Below are 23,688 nucleotides of genomic sequence, written 5' to 3'. Positions count from 1 at the left end.
AATTTGTTTCTTTCTAGGAACCAATTTGTTAGTAGAAAGTTGTTTAAGTTACTCCTTATAGTAATCCTTTTAATTCTCATAGGGTCAATAGTGATGTCCCCTTTCATTCTTTTTTTTTTTTAACATTACAGAAACTATTTATTTATTTATTCATTCATTCATTCTTTAGTGGTTTAACTTTATTTTTAGATTCAGGGGATACATATGCGGATTTGTTACTTGTGTTTATCTCATGATGCTGAGGTTTAGGTTATGATTGATCCTGTCACCCAGGTGGTAAACATAGTACCTAATAGTTTGTTTTTCAACCCTTGTCCCTCTAGTACTTCCCAATATCTATTGTTGCCATTTTTATGTCCGTGAGTACCCAGTGTTTAGCTCCCACTTACAAGTGAGAATATGTGATACTTGGTTTTCTGTTCCCATGTCAATTTGCTTTAGGATAATGGCCTCCAGCTGTATCTATGTTGCTAAATGTTGCTACAGAGGACATGATTTCATTCTTTTTAATGGCTATATCCGCTTCCTGCTTGATTTTGGTCATTTCTGTCTTCTCTCCTATTTTATTGGCCAGTCTAGCTATTTGTCATATTTGTTGATCTTTTCAAAGAACAAACTTTTGATATCATTGATTTTCTTTATACTTTTTCTGCTTTCTATTTTCTTGTTTTCCATTCTGGTCTTTGATATTTTATGTGTGTGTGTGTGTGTGTGTGTGTGTGTGTGTATATATATATATATATTTTTTTTTTTTTTTTTTTTGAGACGGAGTTTCGCTCTTGTTTCCCAGGCTGGAGTACAATGGCACGATCTCGGCTCACCACAACCTCTGCCTCCCAAGTTCAAGTGATCCTCCTGCTTCAACCTCCCAAGTAGCTGGGATTATAGGCATGTACCCTCACACCCGGCTAATTTTGTATTTTTAGTAGAGACAGCGTTTCTGCATGTTGGTCAGGCTGGTCATGAACTCCTGACCTCAGGTGATCCGCCCACCTCTGCCTCCCAAAGTGCTGAGATTAAAGACGTGAGCAACTGCACCCAACCTACTTATTTTTTGTAGTACTGTATTTATTATTATTATTATTTTTTAAGAGACAGGATCTTATTCTGTCACCCAGGCTGAAGTGCAGTGCCATGATTGATCATGGTTCACCGAAGCCTTGAAATGGGCTTAAGCCATCCCCCCACTTAGCCTTTTAAGTAGCTGGGACCACAGGTGCACACCACCAGGCCCGGCTCACTTTTTAAAATTATTTTTTTAGAGACAGGGTCTTGCTTTGTTGCCCAGGCTGGTCTCAAACCTTCAGCTTCAAGCAATCCTCCTACCCCAACCTCCCAAAGTGCTAGGATTACAGGTGTAAGCCATCATACTTGACCTCTTATTTTTTATAAAACATTCTGTGGCAGGCCTGATGCCCAATGCCTGTCATCTCAGCCCTTGGCAGAGGCTGAAACAGAATGATCACTTGAGGCCAGGAGTTTGAGACCAGCTTGAGCAACATAGTGAGACTCTGTCTTTAAAAACAAAAAAAAAATTTTTTTAAGTTAGCCTCACTTGTTGGCATGTGCCTGTAATCCCTGCTACTGAGGAGGCTGAGGCAGGAGGATCACTTAAGTCCAGAAATTCAAGGCTGCAGTAAGCTATGATCACACTGCTATACTCCAATTTGGGTGACAGAACGAGACACAATCTCTAAAACATGAAAATAAGGACAGATGCAGTGACTCATGCCTGTAATCCCAGCACTTTGAGAGCCTGAGGCAGGTGAATCACTTGAGCATAGCAGTTTGAGACCAGCCTGGGCAACATGGTGAAACCCCATCTCAGAAAAAAATACAAAAATTTTCCAGACATGGTGACTCCTTCCTATAGTCCCACCTCCTTGGGAGGCTGATTTGGGAAGATCATCTGAACTTGATGAGGTCAAGGCTGCAGTGAGCCAAGATCATGCCACTGCACTTTAGCCTGAGTAAAAAAATGATACCCTATCTCAACAACAACAGCAACAAAAAACAAACAAACAAAAAAATAATTAAAAAAGAGAGAAATTCTGCTTACTTTGGGTTTAATTTACTATTCTGTAGTGATGCTATCTTGGCTCACTGCAACCTCTGCCTCGGGATTTGGGCGATTCTCCTGCCTCAGCCTCCTGAGTAACTGGGACTACAGGCACATGCCACCACATCCAGCTAATTTTTGTATTTTTACAAAAATTAGGATTTCACCATGTTGGCCAGGATGGTCTCGGTCTCCTGACCTCATGATCCACCCGCGTCAGCCTCCCAAAGTGCTGGGATTACAGGTGTGAGTCACCGTGCCTGGCCCTGTTTCTGGTTTTTTAAGATGTAACCATAGAATATTAATCTGATAGATTTCTTCTTTTCTGATATAGATATTTAAAACTATAAATTTCCCTCTAAGCTTTGCCTTAAATCCGTCCCATAAGTTTTAGTATGTTGTGTTTTCATTTTCGTTCAATTGAAAATATTTTTTCATATCTTTTTTATTTCTTCTTCAACCCATAACTTATTTAAGAGTGTTACTATTTTTAAGCTCTTCAAATATTTGATGTTTCCACAATTATTTTCCTTTTTGATTTATAACTTAATTCCTTTGTCATCAGAAAAAAATATTTTTGCATGATTTTAATCTTAAAGTTATTGAGATGTTTTGTGGCCCAGAGTATAGGCTCTCTTGAAGAATGTTCCAGTGTGCTTGGAATTAATGTTTATTCTAGAGTCATTTAAAATATTAAATTTAGTTTTCAATATGGTATTCAATAAAAATTAGTAAATTAATGTATGGCAATTATGTGATCATTGAAGAACAAGAAAGGACTTGAATGAATAAATGGAATTTTGTGCAATATTCGTGGGAGATAAACTTGATAGTGTAAAGGCAACAATTTTTTAAAAATTTGCATGATATATTTATCCCTATTGTATTAGAGAGACAGAGGCTAAGTTTTCATTTTCAAGGATTGATGAACAATCATCCATAAGTTCTTGAAGTTGAGTAATAGGAAACTTGTTTTTCAAACCATTTGGCTACTGTAAGAAGTTGCTGGTCACAAAATGCACGTCCAGTAAACTGCAGTCCTATTGGCAACCCTTGGTTTGAGAGTACAACAGGGATACTCACTGCTGGCAGTCCTGCCATGTTTACAGGTTGTGTAAAAATATCATCCTGGGCACTTCCTGTTCTGTGGTCTTCTTTGATGAACTCCAAGTATGGTACTGCCACACTCAAGGTGGTGTGGGAGTTAGCATACTCCAGAGTTAAAAGCATTCACAAAATCATTAGCAATGAGACATCTCACTTTCTGTGCTTTGATGAAATAATTTTCATATTTTTATGTTAACAAGAAAACATTTCCTGAGAGAATTCTTCCTCTTACAAAATCATTGAACCCTTCTCATCTGGTTGCAACATCCATGGCTTCAGTAGACACATCAATGTCACATCTGTGACCATATTGTAGCCCATCAAATCTTGCTATACTTGATGCTGCTTCTGATATGCACAATAGATGGTAGCAGACAATTGAATAAGTGAAGTGAGAAAAGGATACTTCAGTTACTTTGATCCCCTCAGACTCAAAGAGGTCAGCAGCTTTGGACCAAAGAGACGGTTCTTCACTTGATAATTCCAGTACAAGATATTCCTTTGGAATTCCTATACATAGTTTGCTCACATTTGTCAAACTGGGAAGCATGAATGGTTTAACAGGATCCTGTACTGTGGTAGAATCCTTAGGGTCGTGTCCAGCCAGTACACCCAAGACAATTGCTGCATCATCCACATATCTGGTTAAGAGTCCTTGCACATCCATCAAATTCTCCGGGGAAATGAGACCATGATGGAAAACTAAGCCACAGCTTGGTTTGAAACCAACAAGCCCACAGTAGGCAGCAGGATTTCTGATCAGTCCTCCTGTATATGATCCTAAAGCCGCATAGCATGTGAATGCCGATACGGCAACTGCACTCCCACCTGAGCTTCTTCCAGTTATCAGCCAGTCTGAATCTTCATTCTCAAAGTGGAGATTCTACTTCCTCTTTTCTCTATATTGTTTTGAATAACTCCAGGGTTTTTTTTAACTGGTCCAAATACGCCATCTGTGTTTCCAGTTCTCATAGCAAACTCATCTAAATTTGTCGTTCCATTAGTAGAGTTCCCTAATCCAACAACTTCGGAACTACTATAGCGTTACCTTTCAGCATATTTGATGCACATGTAAGACAATTTTTGGCTGGGTGCAGTGGCTGACGCCTGTAATCCCAGCACTTTGAGAGGCCAAGGTGGGTGGATCACCTGAGCCAAGGAGTTTGAGACCAGCCTGGGTAACATGGCAGTACCCCAACTCTACAAAAAAAAATAGAAAAATTAGCTGGGTGTGGTAGTGTGTGTCTGTGTTCCCAGCTACTGGGGAGGTGAGAGGATAGCTTGAGACAAAGAGGCCGAGGCTGCAGTAAGCCATGATTGTGCCACTGCAGTCCAGCCTGGGTGACAGAGCAAAAACCTGTCTCCAACAAATGAATTTGTTAAGTATATATAAAAATATTAATGTGTCACACATTAATATTTATCAGATATTAAATATATATACCGTGTATATCAAATATATATCATGTATATCAAATATATATACACACACACATATAACAATTATTAACATTCCTATAGGGATTTTTAAATGTAGCCTAACAAATTTATCTTAAAGTTTATATGTAAAATAAAAGCCAAAGCAATTTGGAAGAATAACAAGTCAGACCAAGAGGGTGGTGTTGTTGGCTATTTTCATGCCTGATAACAAGATAAATTATAAAATTATACTAACAAAGGCACTGTTACTGATGTAGGGATGGATAAGTGGGTGAATGAAAAGGAACATGGAGATGAGCCAAAGACCTAAGCTTATGTATGGAAGCTTGAAATATGATTGAGATGGCATTTTAGTTCATTTGAACACCATAAACCCCAAAATAGTACTATACTTGGTTTTCCATTTGCGAAAAAACAAATTCTCTTCCACCCACAAGGAAATACATTTCTGATAGATTCAGGACCTACATGTGAAAAGCAACACATAAAAACTTTTTGAAGCGAATATTTGGTTTATAATTTTAATGTAAGGAAGGATTTCTTTAGACATAGAAAGAACACGTAAGAAAGAAAAACATTGGCAAATTGATTATATTAAAATTTAAGGCCAGGCAGGGTGTCTTATGCCTGTAATCTCAGCACTTTGGGAGGCCAAGGTGGACAGATCACTTGAGCTCAGGAATTTGAGACCAGCCTGGGCAACATGACAAAACCCCATCTCTACAAAAAATAGAAAAATTATCATCCAAGCATGGTGGCATGTGCCTTTAGTCCCAGCTATCTGGGGGCTGAGGCAAGAGGATTACTTGAGCTCAGGAGGTCAAGGCTGCAATGAGCCATGATCATGCCACTGCACTCTAGCCTGGGTGACAGAGTGAGAACCTGTCTCAAAAAAAAAAAAAAAAAAAATTAAAACTTATCTGCATCAGAAGATACCGCCTCCCCACCCAACAAAAACTTGAATTGTTTGGGATAATATATTTTCAATTCATAGAAATAGACACAGAATTAGTAATACAGAAGGAACTCCATATATATATATATATATAAATATAAAGAAAGCCAGGTGTAGTGGCCCACACCTGTAATCCCAGTACTTTGGGAGGCCAAGGTGGGAGGATCACTTGAGGCCAGGAGTTCCAGATCAGCCTCGGCAACATAATGAGGCCCTCTACAAAAAGTACATAAATTAGCCAGACCTGGTGGTGCACATCTGTAGTCCCAGCTACTCAGGAGGCTGAGGTGGGAGGATCACTTGAACCCAGGAATTTGAGGCTGCAGTGATCTATGATTGCACCGCTATTCTCCAGCCTGAACTCCAGAATGAACAACAGAACAAGACCCCATCTCTTTAGGGGGGAAAAAAAGGACAACTAAATTGAAAATTGTACAAAGGATAAAACAGGGAAACCTTGAATGGCCAAATTAAAAGATGTTCAGTGTCGCTAGGAAATATCAAATGAAAGCAATATTAAGATAGTTAACATACATCAGATTATCAAATATTAGAGCATCTGTCAATGTTTTGTGCTGCCAACAATATGGTACTAGAGCCCTCCCGTATACTGCTGGTAGTACTATTAATTGTCACAACTCCTTTGGAGAGAATTATCTAATATTTGGTAAAGCTGAAAGTAATTTTATTCCTATTTATATACCTCAGGGAAACTCAGGTGTGTACAGGGAATCATGAACAAGAACTATTTATTATGGTACTCTTAGAATAGCAAAAATCTGAAAACAAACCAAATGTCTTAATATAAAGATGATAAATAAATTTTGGTATGTTCATACAGTGGAATAGTTTGCACTTCTTAAAATGTATTAACTAGAGCTACATTGATAAGTATAGATAAATTTCTTAAGCTAATGTTGTATGTGAAAAGTAACTTATAAATGACTTTTAAAAAATAAATGACTTGTATGAAACAGTTTATATTATTTTTTATGGATTTATAAATGTGTAGTAATAATATAAAAATATTTTTGGAAATGATTAATACCAAAGCCTGGATAATGGTTTCCTCTGGGGAAGAAAGGAACAATATGATTCGGGCCTCAGTGATACCTATACGGTAAAGTAAAACATTGGAGATAATGCAGGTAAGTGAAACAAACATGGAACTACGTGTAGATTTATTCATACTGAATGGTGGTCCTCTGCAGGTTTGTTCATGTTATTTTCAGTATTTTATTGTAGGTTTGAAATACTTCATGATTGAAAAGAAAAAAAAAATTAATGACTTTGTGCAACTTAGAAAATTAGTATAATGGAAATATTTGTTAGGAAATATTACAGTTAAGGATGTTCATATGGTTAACTAAATGAAAATTTTCTATAGTGGATTTCATTTGGATAGTGATAAAGTATTTTATTCTTAGTCTAAATAAGAGATTTATAATAGATTGTTGTGTTAAATGCAATTTGGGGCCTAGGTTTTGTTAATTTAAAAAATCATGTTTAATTGCAATAAAGCATGTGTTGAAAAGGTGATTCTTTTTATATGCCCTTCCGATCCCAAGTATGGCCAGAAGGATATAAAGGTCACCAAGAATAATTTGGAGGTTGCCAAGGACTTACTTAAAAGTGTTTTCAAGTCCGACCGAGAACTCTGACATTTACAAATAGATAAGATGTGAATATTTAAAATCATGTTTTCTTTTCAGGTTTGATTTTAAAGAAACTACTTCACACAGGAAACTCCTTAAAGGTACAACTGTGTTTATTTTCTATGACTTTAAAAATACTGAGTAGAACATACATGCCACCTGTTAACACTTTTCATACCTAAACTTTTTCCTAAAGATCTCTGAATTGTCTTCAGTTTATTTAACTGAAGTGAATTCACTTAAAATGTAGCAAGAGGCCAGGTGCAGTGGCTCACTCCTGTAATCCCTGCACTTTGGGAGGCTGAGGTGGGTGGATCACTTGAAGCCAGGAGTTGGAGACCAGCCTGACCAACATGGTAAAACCCTGTCTCTACTAAAAATACAAAAATTAGCTAGGCATGGTGGCAGGCACCTGTACTCACAGCTACTTGGGCAGCTGAGGCAGGAGAATTGCTTGAACCCTGGAGGCGGAGGTTGCAGTGAGCTGAGATCACGCCACTGCACTCCAGCCGGGCGGCAGAGTGAGACTGTATCTAAAAAAAAAAAAAAAAAAAAAAGTAGCAAGAGTTTGTTTGACAAACCATTCTAGGTTGACTGGGGACATTGAAAAATTGTTGTACTTTGCCACTCAGTGGACTCATTCACCAGCAATCTTTCCTCTTTATGGTCCCCAGAAGAAAAACGTTATTTAGTCATTCGACAGATTATTCTTCATTCCACCATAGCCACTATTAGATGTAGAGGGAAGTAGGGGAGATACATATATATATATATATATATATATATATATATATATATATATATATAAACGTTTTTGTTTCTTTTTCATTATGTCATTGTACTATAATAAGAGAAGCTGCCCATTCCGAAAATATCTTACTGTAGGTTAGATAAAGTAACATTATTACAGGGGCTTTTGACTTCATGGCTTGGGTATAAAAGTACAAAGGAATAAGCCTTCCTGTAGCTTTTCTCCTGTTATCTGGCTGAACCATGAAAGTGACAGCAGTTGAATACCTTTGACAGCGGCCATGAACAAGCTCTGATAAGGTAATTTCCGAAGCTATCAGTGAGATTACGTAGTGGAAGAATGAGTGTTTTGCTTGTCAGAGATTGAATTTTCCTCTATTTCTCTTTTACTGTTTTTATGCTGAGAGAATGTTCATTAATCAATTAAAATATTTATTGTCTTCTGTGTACAGGGTATTGTTTTAGGTGCTTTAATAGAGTAGAACAAAGTTGCTATCTTGGAGCTTAGAATCAAATAATAAGGAAATGAGATAATTTCAGAGAGGTTTTAAATAATTTTATTTAAATAATTTAAATCATTTTATTTTAACTTAATAATTTTAATAATTTCAGAACTTTTCAGGGGCAAGAACATTGAATTCTCAATGTGCCAGGATCCCCATAACCATTCCTCCTTTTACCAAACTCATTCTCACTACTAACAGTCATTGTTCTCTCTCTTCTTGCTTCTTGGATTAGACTGGTGGTGATGGGAGGTAGGCAAGGAGGGAAGTAGACAAGAAGGAAATGATTTTCTAATTTTTATAAATGGAAATTATAGAATAAAAATTACCTGATGCCTTTAGAGAACAAGTTCATTCTATACTTGTTAAAAATCCGTGCATTTGTATTTCCAAATAATGATTTCAATAGATGCTATTGATATGTCTTGTCTCTCTCCTCTTCCTCAACTTCCCTTTGCTTCCCTGCCCGGCCTTTTGAAAGTATCATTCTGTAATCATCATCTAGAGAACTTTGTTTTTCAAAGGAAGGAAGGATTTCCATTATAAATAAAAATACTGTCTATTTTCATTTTATTTTATTTTAGATTAGGCGAGAAGGTGTTCGTCTTTTCTTACTGTGGTTGCAAGCTCTTCAGAATAACTGTAGCAAAGAACAGCTCTGGATGTTTTCATGCTTAATCCCTGGATTTTCAGCACCACAGTCTGAACATGGACCTCGAACTTTAGATAATCTCATTAATCCTCCACTCAACCTTCAAGAAAGTAAGATTCATGGGATGTTACCTGTCAGTATGTTTAAGCTTTCTATGTGGTCTCTTAGTGTATTTTTTCAAATGTCTGTGCATTAATTAACTGGGTAATCCAAGGCAATGTTTTAAAACATAGCTTTTATTATTATTCAGGTATCGTGAAGTCAGCAGATCAAGTAAGCTGTTGAAATAATAGTTTGTTACTCACAGTTCCCAAGCGGAAGGGGCATGCCATGCCACAAGGGCTACGTGGAGAAGCACCAGAGTTGGTCAGGAGGCAGAGGGAACCGGGAAAAACATGGGCAAGAGTCTTTATTATGATTTCTGTGGCAAGAAACAGGCAACCCAAGTTAAGCAAGTTTAGGATTAGCTAGTTTGAATAATTCCAGTGGGCTGTAGGGCATAAGAATTGTCCCTAGTTGTCTAGTACCCAATCCTTTTGTAATTAGGGCAAAGGAGTAGTCACCCTGAATGTGAGTGTAGAGGAGGTGGTAGGGGTGTGGGCTCTGGATTGGTTGGTTTGAATATGAAAGGCATGCTCACAGGCTAGTCACTTACTGTCTCTAGGAACTGGCTAGCCCCTGGGAAGGACATATTCTCTCTAGAATCAGTAAGGCTTCAGAGGTGTAAGCATCAAAAACCTGCGGTTAATACAGATCATTTAACATTTTTCATTAATTACTATTACATATCACCTTGTATCCTGGAGTTAATTGGATGTACATTGAAGTACAAGTGTGTTTTATTTTGTCCATTAGATATGACTGTGAAAATGTTATATGTAAATTGAATTTTTATAAATTTTCATAAATAGTATTGCTATTTAAAAATTTATAATTTCAGTGATGTTTAATTTTTGCTTTCATTTGTGAGTCTTTGTGCTTTTTACCTTTTTTCTAATGTTCCTTTTTTTTTTTTGAGACAGAATCTCACTCTGTCACCCAGGCTGGAGTGCAGTGGCGTGGCCTTGGCTCACTGCAACCTCCACCTCCTGGGTTCAAACAATTCTTCGGCCTCAGACTCCCTAGTAGCTTGGGCTATTGTTGCCTATGCTGTAGTGCACTCCCATGATCGGCTCACTGTGACCTCAGACTCTTGGGCTCAAGTCAATAACTGGGACTACAGGTGTATGCCACCCACCATACCTGGCTCATTTTAAAATTTTCTGTAGAGATATGGGGTCTTGCTATGTTGCCTGGCTGGCCTTAAACTCCTAAAGTCAAGCAGTCCTCCCACCTTTACCTCCCAAAATGTTGGGATCACAGGTGTCAGCCACTATGTCTGGTCTACTTAACAGATGTTCTATAAGCATTTTTTCTTCTGCCTCTCTTTATAGAGAGGTTTTCTTTCATCACTTTTTTTTAAGAGGTAAGGTCTCAAAGCTGTGTTGCCCAGATTAGAGTGCCGTGGCTTTTCACAGGTGCGATCATAATGCACTGTAGCCTTGAACTCTTGGGCTCAGGCAGTCCTCCAGCCTCAGCCTTCCTGAGTAGCTGGGACTACAGATGCATACCACCACACCCACTCTTTCATCAGTGTTTTTGTGGATGACTTTAAAAATAATTATTATTCATTTTAAATACATTTGTGACTGACTTCTGCCCCTTCTCTTTTTGAGAATAGAAGTTTTGCTTTTTAGTCTATAAGATGTGGAAAATATGGAATCTCTGTATATTCCCCAGCGGAGACTAAGACATATTTATGGGAAGAGTGAGTATTAAGGGGATTTTTATAGCTTCACAAAATAAAGCTTTCATAAAGTGTGTTCTTCTGTATGATAACAGTGGTCCAGGAAGTCCAGAGTACAGATGATAAAGTTTGTACTTTCTTTTTTCTTTTCTTTCTTTTTTTTTTTTTTTTTTGAGACAAGAGTCTCACTCTGTTGCCCAGGCTGGAGTGCAGTGGCGCAATCTCGACTCACTGCAACCTCCGCCTCCCAGTTCAAGCAATTCTCGTGCTCCACAGTAGCTGAGATTACAGGCACGTGCCACCACGCCAGGCTAATTTTTTGTATTTTTAGTAGAGATGGGGTTTCACCATGTTGACCAGGCTGGTCTCGAACTCCTGACCTCAGATGATCTACCTGCCTTGGCCTCCCAAAGTGCTGGGATTATAGGCGTGAGCCACTGCGCCCGGCCTAAAGTTTGTATTTTTAAAGAATAATTTTTAAAAATGAGTGGCAGAATAACATACCATGTATTATTTAAGAACTGAAATCTACCTCTGTTGTGAGCTTGCTGGTTGATATTTACTGAGAGTCAGGTTTAGGGACCTACATGTGTTTACCAGGTACTAATTGTTCAGCTTAGGAAATATTTAAGAGAATTCAGCTAGTTGCGTGTTGACTTTCTTGCATTTGCATTTGTTATAATGAATGTTTTTGAACATCTGAAAAGTAAAAAATATAAAACTTTCTTATTTTGTAAGTGTTAACAGATTGGTACTTTGATAAATAACTGCATTATTACAAATGTTTGTGATCTTATGGAATTTTTGTAATGGCAGTCTTCATGTGAATTTCAAATTGCCAGAAGTTCTTTCTCAACTGAGATGTTACATACTTGTAATCGCTGTGTTATTTGTCTGTCCATCCCTTTGTCACATTCTCTCAATCAAGGGTTCACAAAACAGCTGATTATTAAAATTTGTGGCCAGGCACGTTGGTTCACACCTGTAATCCTAGCACTTTGGGAGGCTGAGGTGGGCAAATCACCTGAGATCAGGAATTTGAGACCAGCCTGGCCAAAATGGTGAAACCCCATCTACTAAAAATACAAAAATTAGCTGGGTGTGGTGGCAGAAGCCTGGAATCCCAGCTACTTGGGAGGCTGAGGCAGGAGAATCGCTTGAACCTGGGAGGCGGAGGTTGCAGTGAGCCAAGATCGTGCCATTGCACTCCAGCCTGGGTAACAGAGTGAGACTCCATCTCAAAAATAATAATAATTATTATTATTATAAATAAATAAAATTTATTGTTGTGATCAACTATCAGGGATGATCTCAAGATTTATTTTAAGGATCAGTCATTAGAAAGTTTTCTAGCAATTTTCATTGCATACACATTTTGCAGTTAAAGTTTATTTGGTTATATTATTGTTTTACTAAATTTGTTTTGTAACTATACTATTCTTTTGTCTTTGGATAGCTCAAGTCACTATAGAAGAAATCACTCCTCTTGTCCCCCCACAATCAGGAGATAAAGGGCAAGAAGATCTCACAAGCTATTTTCTTGAAGCACTTCTAAAATACATAGTAATTCAGGTACTTGTTATCTTCTTTGATATCACACTCCTTACTATCCTATATGGGTGATTCCCTTTTCTCTCTCTTACCATTATTCTATCATAGTAGATATTTGCTTGTTTTCTTTTCGTCAGGGAGGTTGGAGGGGAAGGGTCAATGGCTTGCTTTTAATTAGCTTTAGCTTTTAAGCTTTTGCAAGTGTAATCAACCAAGTGATGGTGGTAGGGGATATTTCCTAAACTTGTCATGTAAACTCAAATTTTAGATTCTTCTTTGGGGTAAAATAGATTTTAAATATTGCTTTACTGATTTATTGAGCTATAATTGATACACAATAAACTGCAACATTTGAAATTTACAGTTTAATGAATTTTATTACATGTATATATCCATGAAACCTTTACCACAATTAAGATAATGTATATATTTATCACCTCTAGGCATTTTCTTGGATCTTTGTTTGCTTTTTTATTTGTTTGTTTGAGACAAGGTCTTGCTCTGTCACCCAGGCTGGAGTACAGTGGCCCAATTATGGCTTACTGCAGCCTCAACCTCCTGGGCTCAAGTGATCCTGCCACCTCAGCCTCCCAAGTAGCTGGGACTACAGACCACTGAGCCGGGCTAATTAAAACTTTTTTTTTTTAGAGCGATAAGGTCTCACTCTGTTGCCCAGGCTGGTTTCAAACTCCTAAGCTCAAGTGATCTTCCCACTTGAATCACAGCCTCGCAAAATGCTGTGATTATAGGTGTGAGCCACCATGCCCCTTGGATCCCTTTGTATCGATACTTCATGTTTATTGCGCTGAATAATATTATATTGTAATTCATCCCCTTGTAGCATGTATTATATTGTATACATATACAATATTTTGTTTATCTCTTCATCAGCCAATGAATATTTGAGTTATTTCCACTTTTTGGCCAACTGGTGATATCAATTCCATCATTAATTCTACATTCAAGAGTTGGCTACGTACTGTAGGAAAAAGCTTTCTCCCCTCCCCGTTTGTTTACTTACTTATTTATCTCAACATGGATTTATGCATTCCTGTGAATTCATGTGTTAGTATTTACTACAGTTACTAATTTTGATGCTCAGATTGTCCTAAATTTGTCTAGTGGAAGTTCCTTCAAGCTGACTCCTATGCCTTTGAATTGTTTCCATCTTTGAGCACTTCCATACTTCCTGGCACCACAAGATGTTCCAAGCTCATCTCATACCTTCCTTGCTCTGTCTGGAATCTGCTGCTTCTCTAAGCTGTCATTCATTTTAATGAAGAATTGTATTCACAGACACAGACACACACAAATCCATATTCCTATCTGTCTGTCTATCTATCTGTCTGTCTGTCTGTCTGTCTATCATAATGTTAATTCATACCCATTTTCCAAATTTCAATCTAGTACCACAGGGTTCATTCCCATTTCTTCCTTTCCATATTTATAACTCTTACCTGTCAATGAGAAATGTGGCTCATATTATTCTCAGTGTATTTACTTATTTAATCAGTTCCCCCTTGTGTATGATCAATCTCCTCTTGCCACCATTGCCCTCCTCTGCAGACATTCTCCTTAACTTGATTGGGTTCCATTACCCCATTCTGGGCCTTTGCCAACCACCTGCTTGGATGTCTTTCTCGTACCCTATATTATACTACTGTATCTCTTTCTGTCCTCGCTTCTCCCACTTCGTGGACACCCTCCTCACCCCTCTCAGATTGTGAGTCCCCACTGGGTTCCTGCCTCTGCTGTACCCTCTTTATGGATGCCCTGTGTCCTGTGCTCAGGCTCTGATTATCTGCACTTGACTGCTGCTACTGCTTACATACACACACTCCTACCACATATGCTTATGTATTTTGTATGATTTTTTAGGCTGAATTATTCAGGAAGGGACAAAAGGGAGAGAACTTTAATATTTTTGTCATTAGTAGGGCCAACTTTTGTATAATTTTCATAGTTTTTTGAAGCACACTTCTAGGATTTTTAAAAAATATACGTAATGTACTTGTTTGACATTAGACCAATTTAAAAGATTTGTCCTTACGCTATGTATCATGATCTTTAGTGTTAACAATTCAGTGTATTGCAACCTTTTATAAGCTTGTTTGTAATTGCTAATACTTCCTTTTAAGATATTCTTTCTTCTGGAATGATTCTAATTATATAATTTATTTTTAGGTAAAAAGTTTAGAATGGAAGAACAAAGAAAACCAAGAAAGGGGATTTTCATTTTTGTTTTCACATTTTAAGAAATACTACTTGCCTTATATTTTTCCAAACATCTGTAAGGAAAACAGTTTATATCATCCTATACTTGGTAGGTAATGTTTGGAATTTTCTGAAAGAACACGCATAAGAGTAAAATAATCTCTCACTGTAAAGTTGGCATTTGTTACTGCAGGAAACTGATCATATTTAATACTTGTATTGGTTGGTACAGATATGATACCTAGATTCATACTGAAAGCAAATTTATGTTAATAGGAAATTTTCAATGAGAATGAGTTTTTTTTTTTTTTTTTTTTTTTTTAAGAGACAGGGACTCACTCTGTCACCAAGGAGGCTAGAGTGCAATGGCATGATTATAGCTCACTGTAGCCTTGAACTGCTGAGCTCAGGCAATCCTCCCATCTCAGCCTCCCTAGTAGGACAACAGTCATGCACCACCACATCTGGCTAATTATTTTTTTTTTTAGAGATAGGGTCTCCCTATGTTGCCCAGGCTGGTCTTGAACTCCTAGCTTCAAGTGATCCTCCCCCTTGGCCTCCCAAAGTGCTGGAATTGTAAGCATGAGCCACCACATACAGCCAACAATGAACAGATTTTTTAAAAACTTATTCTCTGGATCTTATCAATTAGAAAAGTTAGCCCACCAGAAATATTTGTGGTTGTAAATTAAACTGAATTCTTGTTTGGTGTGATCCTTAGACTATACCATAAATTTTATTTTTAAGGTCCCCCCATATGGGGGTTCAATCAAATATTAGTCTTATTCAAATTCTATATGAATAATTACATAGCCATGTTTCATCCAGTATTTATATAGTTGGTGCAAAAGTAATGGCAGTTTTTGCAATTACTTTTAATAATTATTGCCCCAACATATCTCTTGGAGCCTTGAGCCTAGAGCCTTGTGTACAAATCCTGGGTTAGAAGCTTATCTCTGCCATATATAGAAGGTATTGGTCATCCGTAGGTAAATTGTCTCTTTCCCAGAAAGGTGTTCCTAATACCAAGTTTAGGGAATTAACAGGCTTAGGTAAAACCTCATATTTGGTATGACTTCAAAATATGTGTTTCAGTGTTAGGTTAATTGAAGTGAGCTCTTATTTATTTTAAATAGTTCTGGAAGCTTCTTTGTACTTAGGTAGGTTTATTGAACTTTTTGATATTTTGTAAAAATAGATGTTTCTATATATCATCCTGATATATATGGTTCACTCTTCTGAGTTCCATGCAACATCTGGCAAATTTTGAAATGTCATTTTTGTGCTAAAGCTAGTTCTAAAACCAGAATAGAGTAACAATATTTTCTTAAATATTTAAAAATCTAGGTCTTTTCTAAACATAATTTCTTTCTTATTTTGGTTTTCATTTTCCTTTTATTTTGCACAGACATCCCACAGATGAGACCAAAGCCACATTATGTCATGATAAAGAAAGATGCTGAAACCAATGAAGCAATCTATTGTACAAAGGAGCCTTTCATTAAGGCTCGTGTTATTGTCATTCGTTGGCTGGTTTCTTTCTGGCTGGAGCCAAAACCACATACAGGACCTCATATTCCTGGGATGGAAGGTGAAGTCTTGCCAAAGAATATTCAGGTAATGCACAAATGAGGCAGGCTTGTTAAAGTTAGAAATGGCTTTTGAGATTTAGTCCATTGATTTCAATTGCCTTAGGTGGAGAGTACACTTAAATAATAGTGCTATTTTATTTGTATAAATATATTTTATAAATGCAAATTTTACTTATAGAGTTAATAAGTTTCCTGATAAAGAAATGAAACTTGGGAAGTATAGAAGATAATTTCATTAGTATATCAGTCTCAGCTTCTTATTTCTATATTTTAATTATATAATACTAAAAATATTCTTTATTGTACAGATAAATCTTATAAGTGAAAATAACTGTGATCAAATGGTAGGACCTTGATGGCCCTTTTTATTTGTGGGCATTCACAAAATGCAGATTAAAAGACCTGTTCACACCCCCTTCCCCCTTTTTCAACAAAGACTCCCAGTCTAGAAATGTGATATAAAATTATAAAGCAATACAGTAGAGTAATATTTCAAACTGTTGTTTTGGATTTAACAGTTTACCTTTTTTTCATACTTCTTTTTTATTTTCTCTTTTCCCTCATTGTACATTTTCCTAAACGTGTCTACATTACAGTATTTTTACTATTTTTATTTTCCTTTCCTCAGATTTTCTTACTTAGTTTTTAAAATCTTAAACTATGTGTGTTTTTTCTATAACATCTTAAATCTTTTATAAGTAGAATAAAGGTATAAAGTGTGTTTAATTAATCAAAATTCAGAAAATTTGAGTTTTATTCCTCTTAGTTTATTTATCTATAGCAAACTGTATGGTGTGTGTCCTCCAAAACTTTGCTCTAAGTTCTGTAAGTGTGAAAATTCTCAAGCAGAACTATCTGCTTTCTGATCCTAGAACGTAATGGATGAAAATCATAAATGTTTTTAGTTGGAAAGGTATATTTGAGATCATTTATTTAAGCTCTGTTATTTTATGGATGACAAAACTGAGGCCAAAAATTGAGTAACTTAACAGAAAGTAATTTATACCACAGAATAGTGCTACTTCTACCATATAGGAATTTGCTTATCACCACCTTAAGACTTAATTTTCCCCTGTCTTTCTGGTTAGGCTTGATCTTCAGCCTTGGTGAAAATTCGATTGTCAGAATTATAGAATTTTCTCTCAAGTTTTCTAATATTTTCTTTTAGTTTCGTTTCTACTTCTGTCATAAATTTTGTTCCTTTGTTTTTTGTTTTGTTTAAGAAGCTTTTACTTATGTAAATTTTTGTCCACAGTAAAATAGAGATAATTTTAAATATTAAGGTTTTATTAGGTAAACATTCTGATGTTAAGTTATTTACTTATTCTTGAAGGTCTGAACTGTCTCTAATTCCATTATTCTTCCACCCAGCTTTAATTAATAACTTGTTTGAACTGTAGACTTACTGAGAAACTTGTATAACTATAGGTGGATAGATGATTAATTACCACACATTTTGGAGTATCTCTGTCACTTAGATGTTGAGTTATTTGCATTGCCAATTAATTATTTAGAATGGCTTTTAAATGAAACTCTATGCTCAGAGTTTAAGCAGTGGTATAGATTACTTGGGAAATGTTTTGGATTTTGTCAGTATTACCTATTAAAAGACAAAATGCACAGTGAAATGATTATGATATTGTGTCTCTCTCTTTTTTTTTTTTTGTATTTTAGAGAGCAGCTGCTAGTTTAGTATCCAGAGAAGAAAGCAAAAATGATAATGCTGATAAAGCAGACAGAACTACAGAACCTGAACAGTCTCATTCCAATACAAGCACTCTCACGGAGCGAGAACCTAGCTCATCTAGTCTCTGTAGTATTGATGAAGAACATCTCACAGACATTGAAATAGTTCGCAGAGTTTTTTCTTCTAAAAGAAGTAATGTAAACTTTGTGACAGAGATATTTCGTCAGGTAACATACCTCTCAGTATTTTTAATTTATAAGGGAGGCTTTTATCTTTAATATTAAACATACTGATTTTTAGCTGGGAACAGTGGTGTGTACCTTTAGCTGTAGTTGTTCAGGAGGCAGAGGTGGGAGAATCGCTTGAGCCCAGGAGTTTGAGGGCACTTTGAACAACATGCAGAGACTGCATCTCTTAAGAAAGGAAAGGAAAGGAAAGGGAAAGGGAAGGGGAAGGGGAAGGGGAAGCGGAAGGGAAGGGAAGGGAAGGGAACAGAAGGGAAGGGAGACAGAAAGGAGGAAGGAAGGAAGGAAGGGAGGGAGGGAGGGAAGGGAAGGGAGGAAGGAGATTACTGATTATTAGCTATTTAAAATATATTCTTCATGTAGATTTTTAAAGTTTATACTTAGTTTATAAAATGTATCTCTAATCCTTTAGTATTTTCTATTCTTTATATATTTTAGTTTGTGATACTTTTAACTTAATAATTACTTTTCCCCTTATACTCCTCCTGTTACCAGAATAATTTTTAAAATTACTCATTATAGATTGAAACTCTTCTATCATTTGATTAATAAACTATAGTAAAATTATTTTATCTTCCACTCTCTCATCAGTAAATGGTTTATGATTATAGGAAGGGAGGTTTTTATTGCTTTTACCCTCAAGGCTTAGTTTTGTCCTCTAAGGCATTCTGAAGTCAAAGTTGATTAAGACAGATATTTCTTAGGGAAAATATAGAAAGAAAGGGAAAATAAAAGAACAAAAAGCTATTTCACATGAAGGTAGCTAGAAATCCCTAAGTGCATGTTCTCAAATATGTAGAAATTTTGTGGAAAAGAAACCTTATGAAAACTACCATTTGCTCTTGATGGCAAAGGCACTTAACTTTTACAGGTAAACAACATTGAGTTTTGCAGCTGAGGGGGATCATTCAGGTGTCTCAGCAAGTAAGTGGTAGATCTTTGACTATGAAATGCCCACATCCTGGTTCCCATGTCAGTGCTCTTTATTCAGTGCCACACTGCGTTCACATGCCAGGGAGCTCTCTAGGCAAAGCAAATACTCTTGATCTCCCACACATATTTATTGATGTGTAAAACAAAGCATGAGAGAGCATTAGTCTTGTCAGCCTAAATTAAAGAAACAAACTTGTTTTCATTTTTTGTCCAGCATTAGCAGTGGTTCTAGCCAGATTTAAGGTTTGTGTTAACAGAATATATAACAATTGGGAAAGGAAAGATATTTGACAAATTATGTTGGAATACTTGTGGGGAATTTTAAAGCTTATAGAACTATTCAGCCTTCCAGTTGTTGAGTCAGTTTAAATAAGTTTATTTTTCTAGGCATTTACTTATTGGGTTTGTTTTCAAATTTGTTGACAAAACTCATCACATCCTCTTATCCTTTTAACCTCTAAAGCATTTATATTCATATTCCTCCTTTTCATTCCCATCAGTGCAGTATTTAATTGCCTGGTAATTTTTTAATTTTTTTGCAGAGTGGGGTCTGGCTATGTTGTCCAGGCTGGTCTTGAACTCCTGGCCTCAAGCTATCCTCCTGCCTTGGCCTCCCAAAGCGCTGGGATTAGAGACATGAGCCACTGTGCCTGGCCCTATCCCTTGTTTGTTTCTCTCTCTTTTTTTTTTTTGATGGTGATTCTTGCCAGAGATTTGTCAGTTTTATTATTTTCTTTCTGTCTTTTTCTATCTTTTCCCCAGAGACCCCATTCCTTTTCCTTTAGTGGTTGTCATATAAGTTTTAACATGTATACTTCACTTTTCAAGTTCTAAAGTTATTTTTTTACCCTCTTCCTAATCAATACAAGGACCTTAGAACCCTACTAGTCTGATTTTCCCCCCCAACATATATATTAAGTAATTTTGTTCTGTTTTTTGTGTTGGTGTATATTCGTTACATATTTGCCACTTTATTTTATCATGATTTCTTCCCTTTCAGATCTTCTATTTAGAATCACTTTCCTCTGCTTGAAGTTCATCATTTAGAAATTACTTTAGTGGATGTATGTTGGTATCAAACACTTTTAATTTTATGATTTTCCCAACTTTATTGCGGCATACCCAACAAATAAAAATTGCATATATTTAAGGTATACATTGTGATGTTTTGATACACCTATACATTGCGGATGATTACTACAATCAATCTGGCTAACATAATCATGGCCTTACGTAGATAAAATTTCATTTGCTTATATATGGTAAGAACACTTAGGATAAAATCTTCTAGCAAATTTCAAGTGTAAAATACAGGATTATTAACTATAGTCACCATGCTAGATATCCAGAACCTGTTCATCCCACATAACTGAACTGTTGTACATTTTGATCAGCATCTCCCATTTTGCCTACTGCTCAGCCCTTAGTCACTACCTTTCTACTCTGTTTTTATAAGTTTGATTTTTTAGATTGCACATTTAAGTGAGATTATACAATAAATTGTCTTTCTGTATCTAGCTTATTTATTTCACTTAGCATAATGTCTGCTGGGTTAGTCCATGTTGTTGCAAATGGTGGAATTTCCCTCTTTTTGTTTTTTTGAAACAGGGCCTTATTCCATTTCCCAGGCTGTAGTGCAGTGGTGTGATCACAGCTCACTGCTCAAGTGATACTTATGCCTCAGCCTCCTGAGTAGCTGGGACTACAGGTGCACACCACAATCCCTACCTAATTTTAAAAAATTATTTTATAGAGAGGGGTTCTCACTGTATTGCCCAGGCTGATCTCTAAGTCCCTGCCTCAAGTGATCCTCTCACGTCGGCCTCCCAACGTGCTGGGATTGAAGGCGTGAGCCACTATGCCTGGCCCTAGGATTTTCTGCTTTTTTTTTTTTTTTTTTTTTTTGAGATGAAATCTCGTGCTGTTTCCCAGGCTGGATATGGTGGCCCTATCTTGGCTTACTGCAAGCTCCACCTCCCGGGTTCAAGTAGTTCTCATGCCTCAGCCTCCTGGGTAGCTGGGATTACGGGCATGCGCCACCACGTCCGGCTAATTTTTGTATTTTTAGTAGAGACGGGGTTTCACCATGTTGGTCAGGCTGGTCTTGAACTCCTCACCTCGTGATCTGCCCACCTTGGCCTCTCAAAGTGCTGGAATTACAGGTGTGAGCCACTGTGCCCAGCCAGATTTTCTGCTTTTTGAAGGCTGGATAATACTCTGTGTGTGTGTGTGTGTGTGTGTGTGTGTGTGTGTGTGTGTGTGTGTGTGTATGTGTGTATATATTTCTGGCTCTCTGCTCTGTTCCATTGCTCTATATATCTGTTTTTAATGCTGGTACCATAGTGTTTTGATTACTGTTTTGTAATGTATTTTGAAATCAAGACATGTGGGTACCTCCTGCTTTGTTCTCCTTGCTCAAGATTATTCCAGGTCTTTTGTTGCTTCTTCATAGAGGAATTAACTGCTGATTTATGAACTTGAATATTCTGGTTTCTTTGACAGTTATTTCTCATTATAAATTTATAAATTATCACTCTGATTTTATACATCAGTTTTTAGCTATGGCTAATATCAGTTTTTCCTCACAATTCATATTTAGCATGTTGGCAAAATAATATTTTGAAATCTGCCAGGACGTAGTTCTCTGGTGTGTAGTAAATTCAAGCCACTAGGATGTAGTCTGACAATTTGTGTAATATTTTAGCTCTGGAGGATATTAACTTTTTAAGATTATTAAATTTTGTTTTTCAGTGTTTTAGATTGACAGCAAAATTGAGTGGAAAGTACATACTAATTTTTTAAAACAGGTTAATTTTTCTGTATCTTAGAATTTCTTTGGGATCATTTTAACGTTTTAAATTTTATTTTGAATGTTTTTAAGGAAGGCTGAGCTGTTGCTACAACTGTAAAATAAATACTCTTAAAGCAGGCAGTGATGATCAAAATCTTACCATTTGACCATTAAGCTGCTAGAATATGAGAGTGATAATTTAGGAATGAGTTGATTAAAGAAAGTAACAAATAAAGTAGTTTACTAAGGAATTAATAATAGCAAATAAAAGGATTAACAAATAACAATAAATATTCTGTTGATATTGCACGTTAACTTTTCATCATCTTGGGAGCTTTTTTGCTGGTTTCATTCAGATAAAATAAGTTCATTTGACCACATGGTTATTATTTAATACACCTACTGATATCTCTAGAATAGAAAGTGGCAGGTTTTAGGTAAGGGTTTTGTGATTTTTAAGGTTGATATTAGCAAGTAGTGTCATAAAAAAATAATAAAAAGTAAAAGCAATTTAATTCTTTTTTTTTTTTTTTTTTTTTTTGAGATGGAGTCTCGTTCTTGTTGCCCAGGCTGGAGTGCAGTGGTGTAACCTCAGTTCACTGCAACCTCTGCCTCTCAGGTTCAAGCGATTCTCCTGCCTCAGCCTCCCGAGTATTTGGTATTACAGGCATGTGCCACCGTGCCTGGCTAATTTTGTATTTTTAGTAGGGACAGGGTTTCTCCATGTTGGTCAGGCTGGTCTTGAACTCCCGCCCTCAAGTGATCCGCCTGCCTTGGCCTCCCAAAGTGCTGGGATTACAGGCGTGAGCCACCGCACCCAGCAGCAATTTAATTCTATTTGCACCTAAAAAGTAAAGTAAAAATATTAACCCATAAACACACACAAACACAAGGAAAAGACTTTGGGTGATGAGATTAAGAGTATTTTTGCTGTTTTACTTTTCCATGTCTGGATTGTGTAAATCTTTTTCTATGAAAATGTGTATTTGTGATGAGGAAAATATTTATATTTTTTTAAGATCCCAGAAAATACCAGAAGAAAAGAATAACTATGAGATTTTTCTTTTAAATTTTGCCTTATTGTTAGACTATAGAACTTGATTATATGTAAAATGAAATATATAAGCCTTAACTTTTTTCTTTGTATGCTTGGAAAAGGTGAGGTACCTTATTACATATGATTTTTTATTAGATTTTGGAGGCAAATTTAATTTTTATTTTAAAATCAAAATCTATTTTAAAAGTAATAGTTCTCAAAAAGACAATGATGACTGGGTGTGGTGGTGTGTGCCTATAGTTCAAGCTACTCAGGAGACAGAGACAGGAGAATCGCTTGAGGCCAGGAGTTCAGTCTAGCCTGGGCAATGTAGCGAGATCCTGTCCCTAAAATAATAAAAAATTTAAAAACCACAATAATGTAAGTTGCAAAAAAGTGCAACTTATGAAAAGTTGTATTTACATTGACCTTTGTAAGAGCTCAGTTATTTCAGGAAGCAAGGAATATCACCACTCTGAGTAATACAATTTCAACTAATCTTTACTACTTCTACTTGAAGTCAGTTCCTGTCTACCACAAACATTCCTATATCAGTGTGCAAATAATTTGGAGACAACAGGCTTTTTATGACAATGAATTGGTTAACTTTTAAAAGTTGTTTTTTATCTCACATTTTATAATAAGATAGAAATAGATGTACAGCAGGTCTTAATATCCCTGATGAACATCGATGCAAAAATCCTCAATAAAATACTGGCAAACCGGATTCAG

The 23,688-nt window shown here is 36.4% G+C and overlaps 1 protein-coding gene and 1 pseudogene across 17 annotated transcripts in view; one reads left to right on the top strand and one right to left on the bottom strand.

Moving 5' to 3' along the window:
* Window positions 1–23,688, top strand: part of RALGAPA1 (Ral GTPase activating protein catalytic subunit alpha 1) — a 275,889-nt gene that overhangs the window by 40,460 nt on the left and 211,741 nt on the right. For all 17 annotated transcript variants that reach the window (XM_077940906.1, XM_001088633.5, XM_015143575.3 and 14 more), the window contains 6 exons: window positions 7,274–7,317; window positions 9,054–9,231; window positions 12,364–12,479; window positions 14,643–14,781; window positions 16,081–16,289; window positions 17,939–18,178. In XM_077940906.1, the coding sequence (XP_077797032.1) occupies window positions 7,274–7,317; window positions 9,054–9,231; window positions 12,364–12,479; window positions 14,643–14,781; window positions 16,081–16,289; window positions 17,939–18,178 (926 nt within the window). The remainder of the gene's footprint in view (window positions 1–7,273; window positions 7,318–9,053; window positions 9,232–12,363; window positions 12,480–14,642; window positions 14,782–16,080; window positions 16,290–17,938; window positions 18,179–23,688) is intronic.
* LOC718386 (glutamyl-tRNA(Gln) amidotransferase subunit A, mitochondrial pseudogene) lies at window positions 2,814–6,782 on the bottom strand (annotated as a pseudogene).

This window comes from Macaca mulatta, chromosome 7 (assembly GCF_049350105.2).
Source record: "Macaca mulatta isolate MMU2019108-1 chromosome 7, T2T-MMU8v2.0, whole genome shotgun sequence".
Taxonomy (NCBI): domain Eukaryota; kingdom Metazoa; phylum Chordata; class Mammalia; order Primates; family Cercopithecidae; genus Macaca; species Macaca mulatta.
The sequence above is the reverse complement of the archived record's forward strand: the minus strand, read 5'-3'. Positions and strand labels throughout refer to the sequence as shown.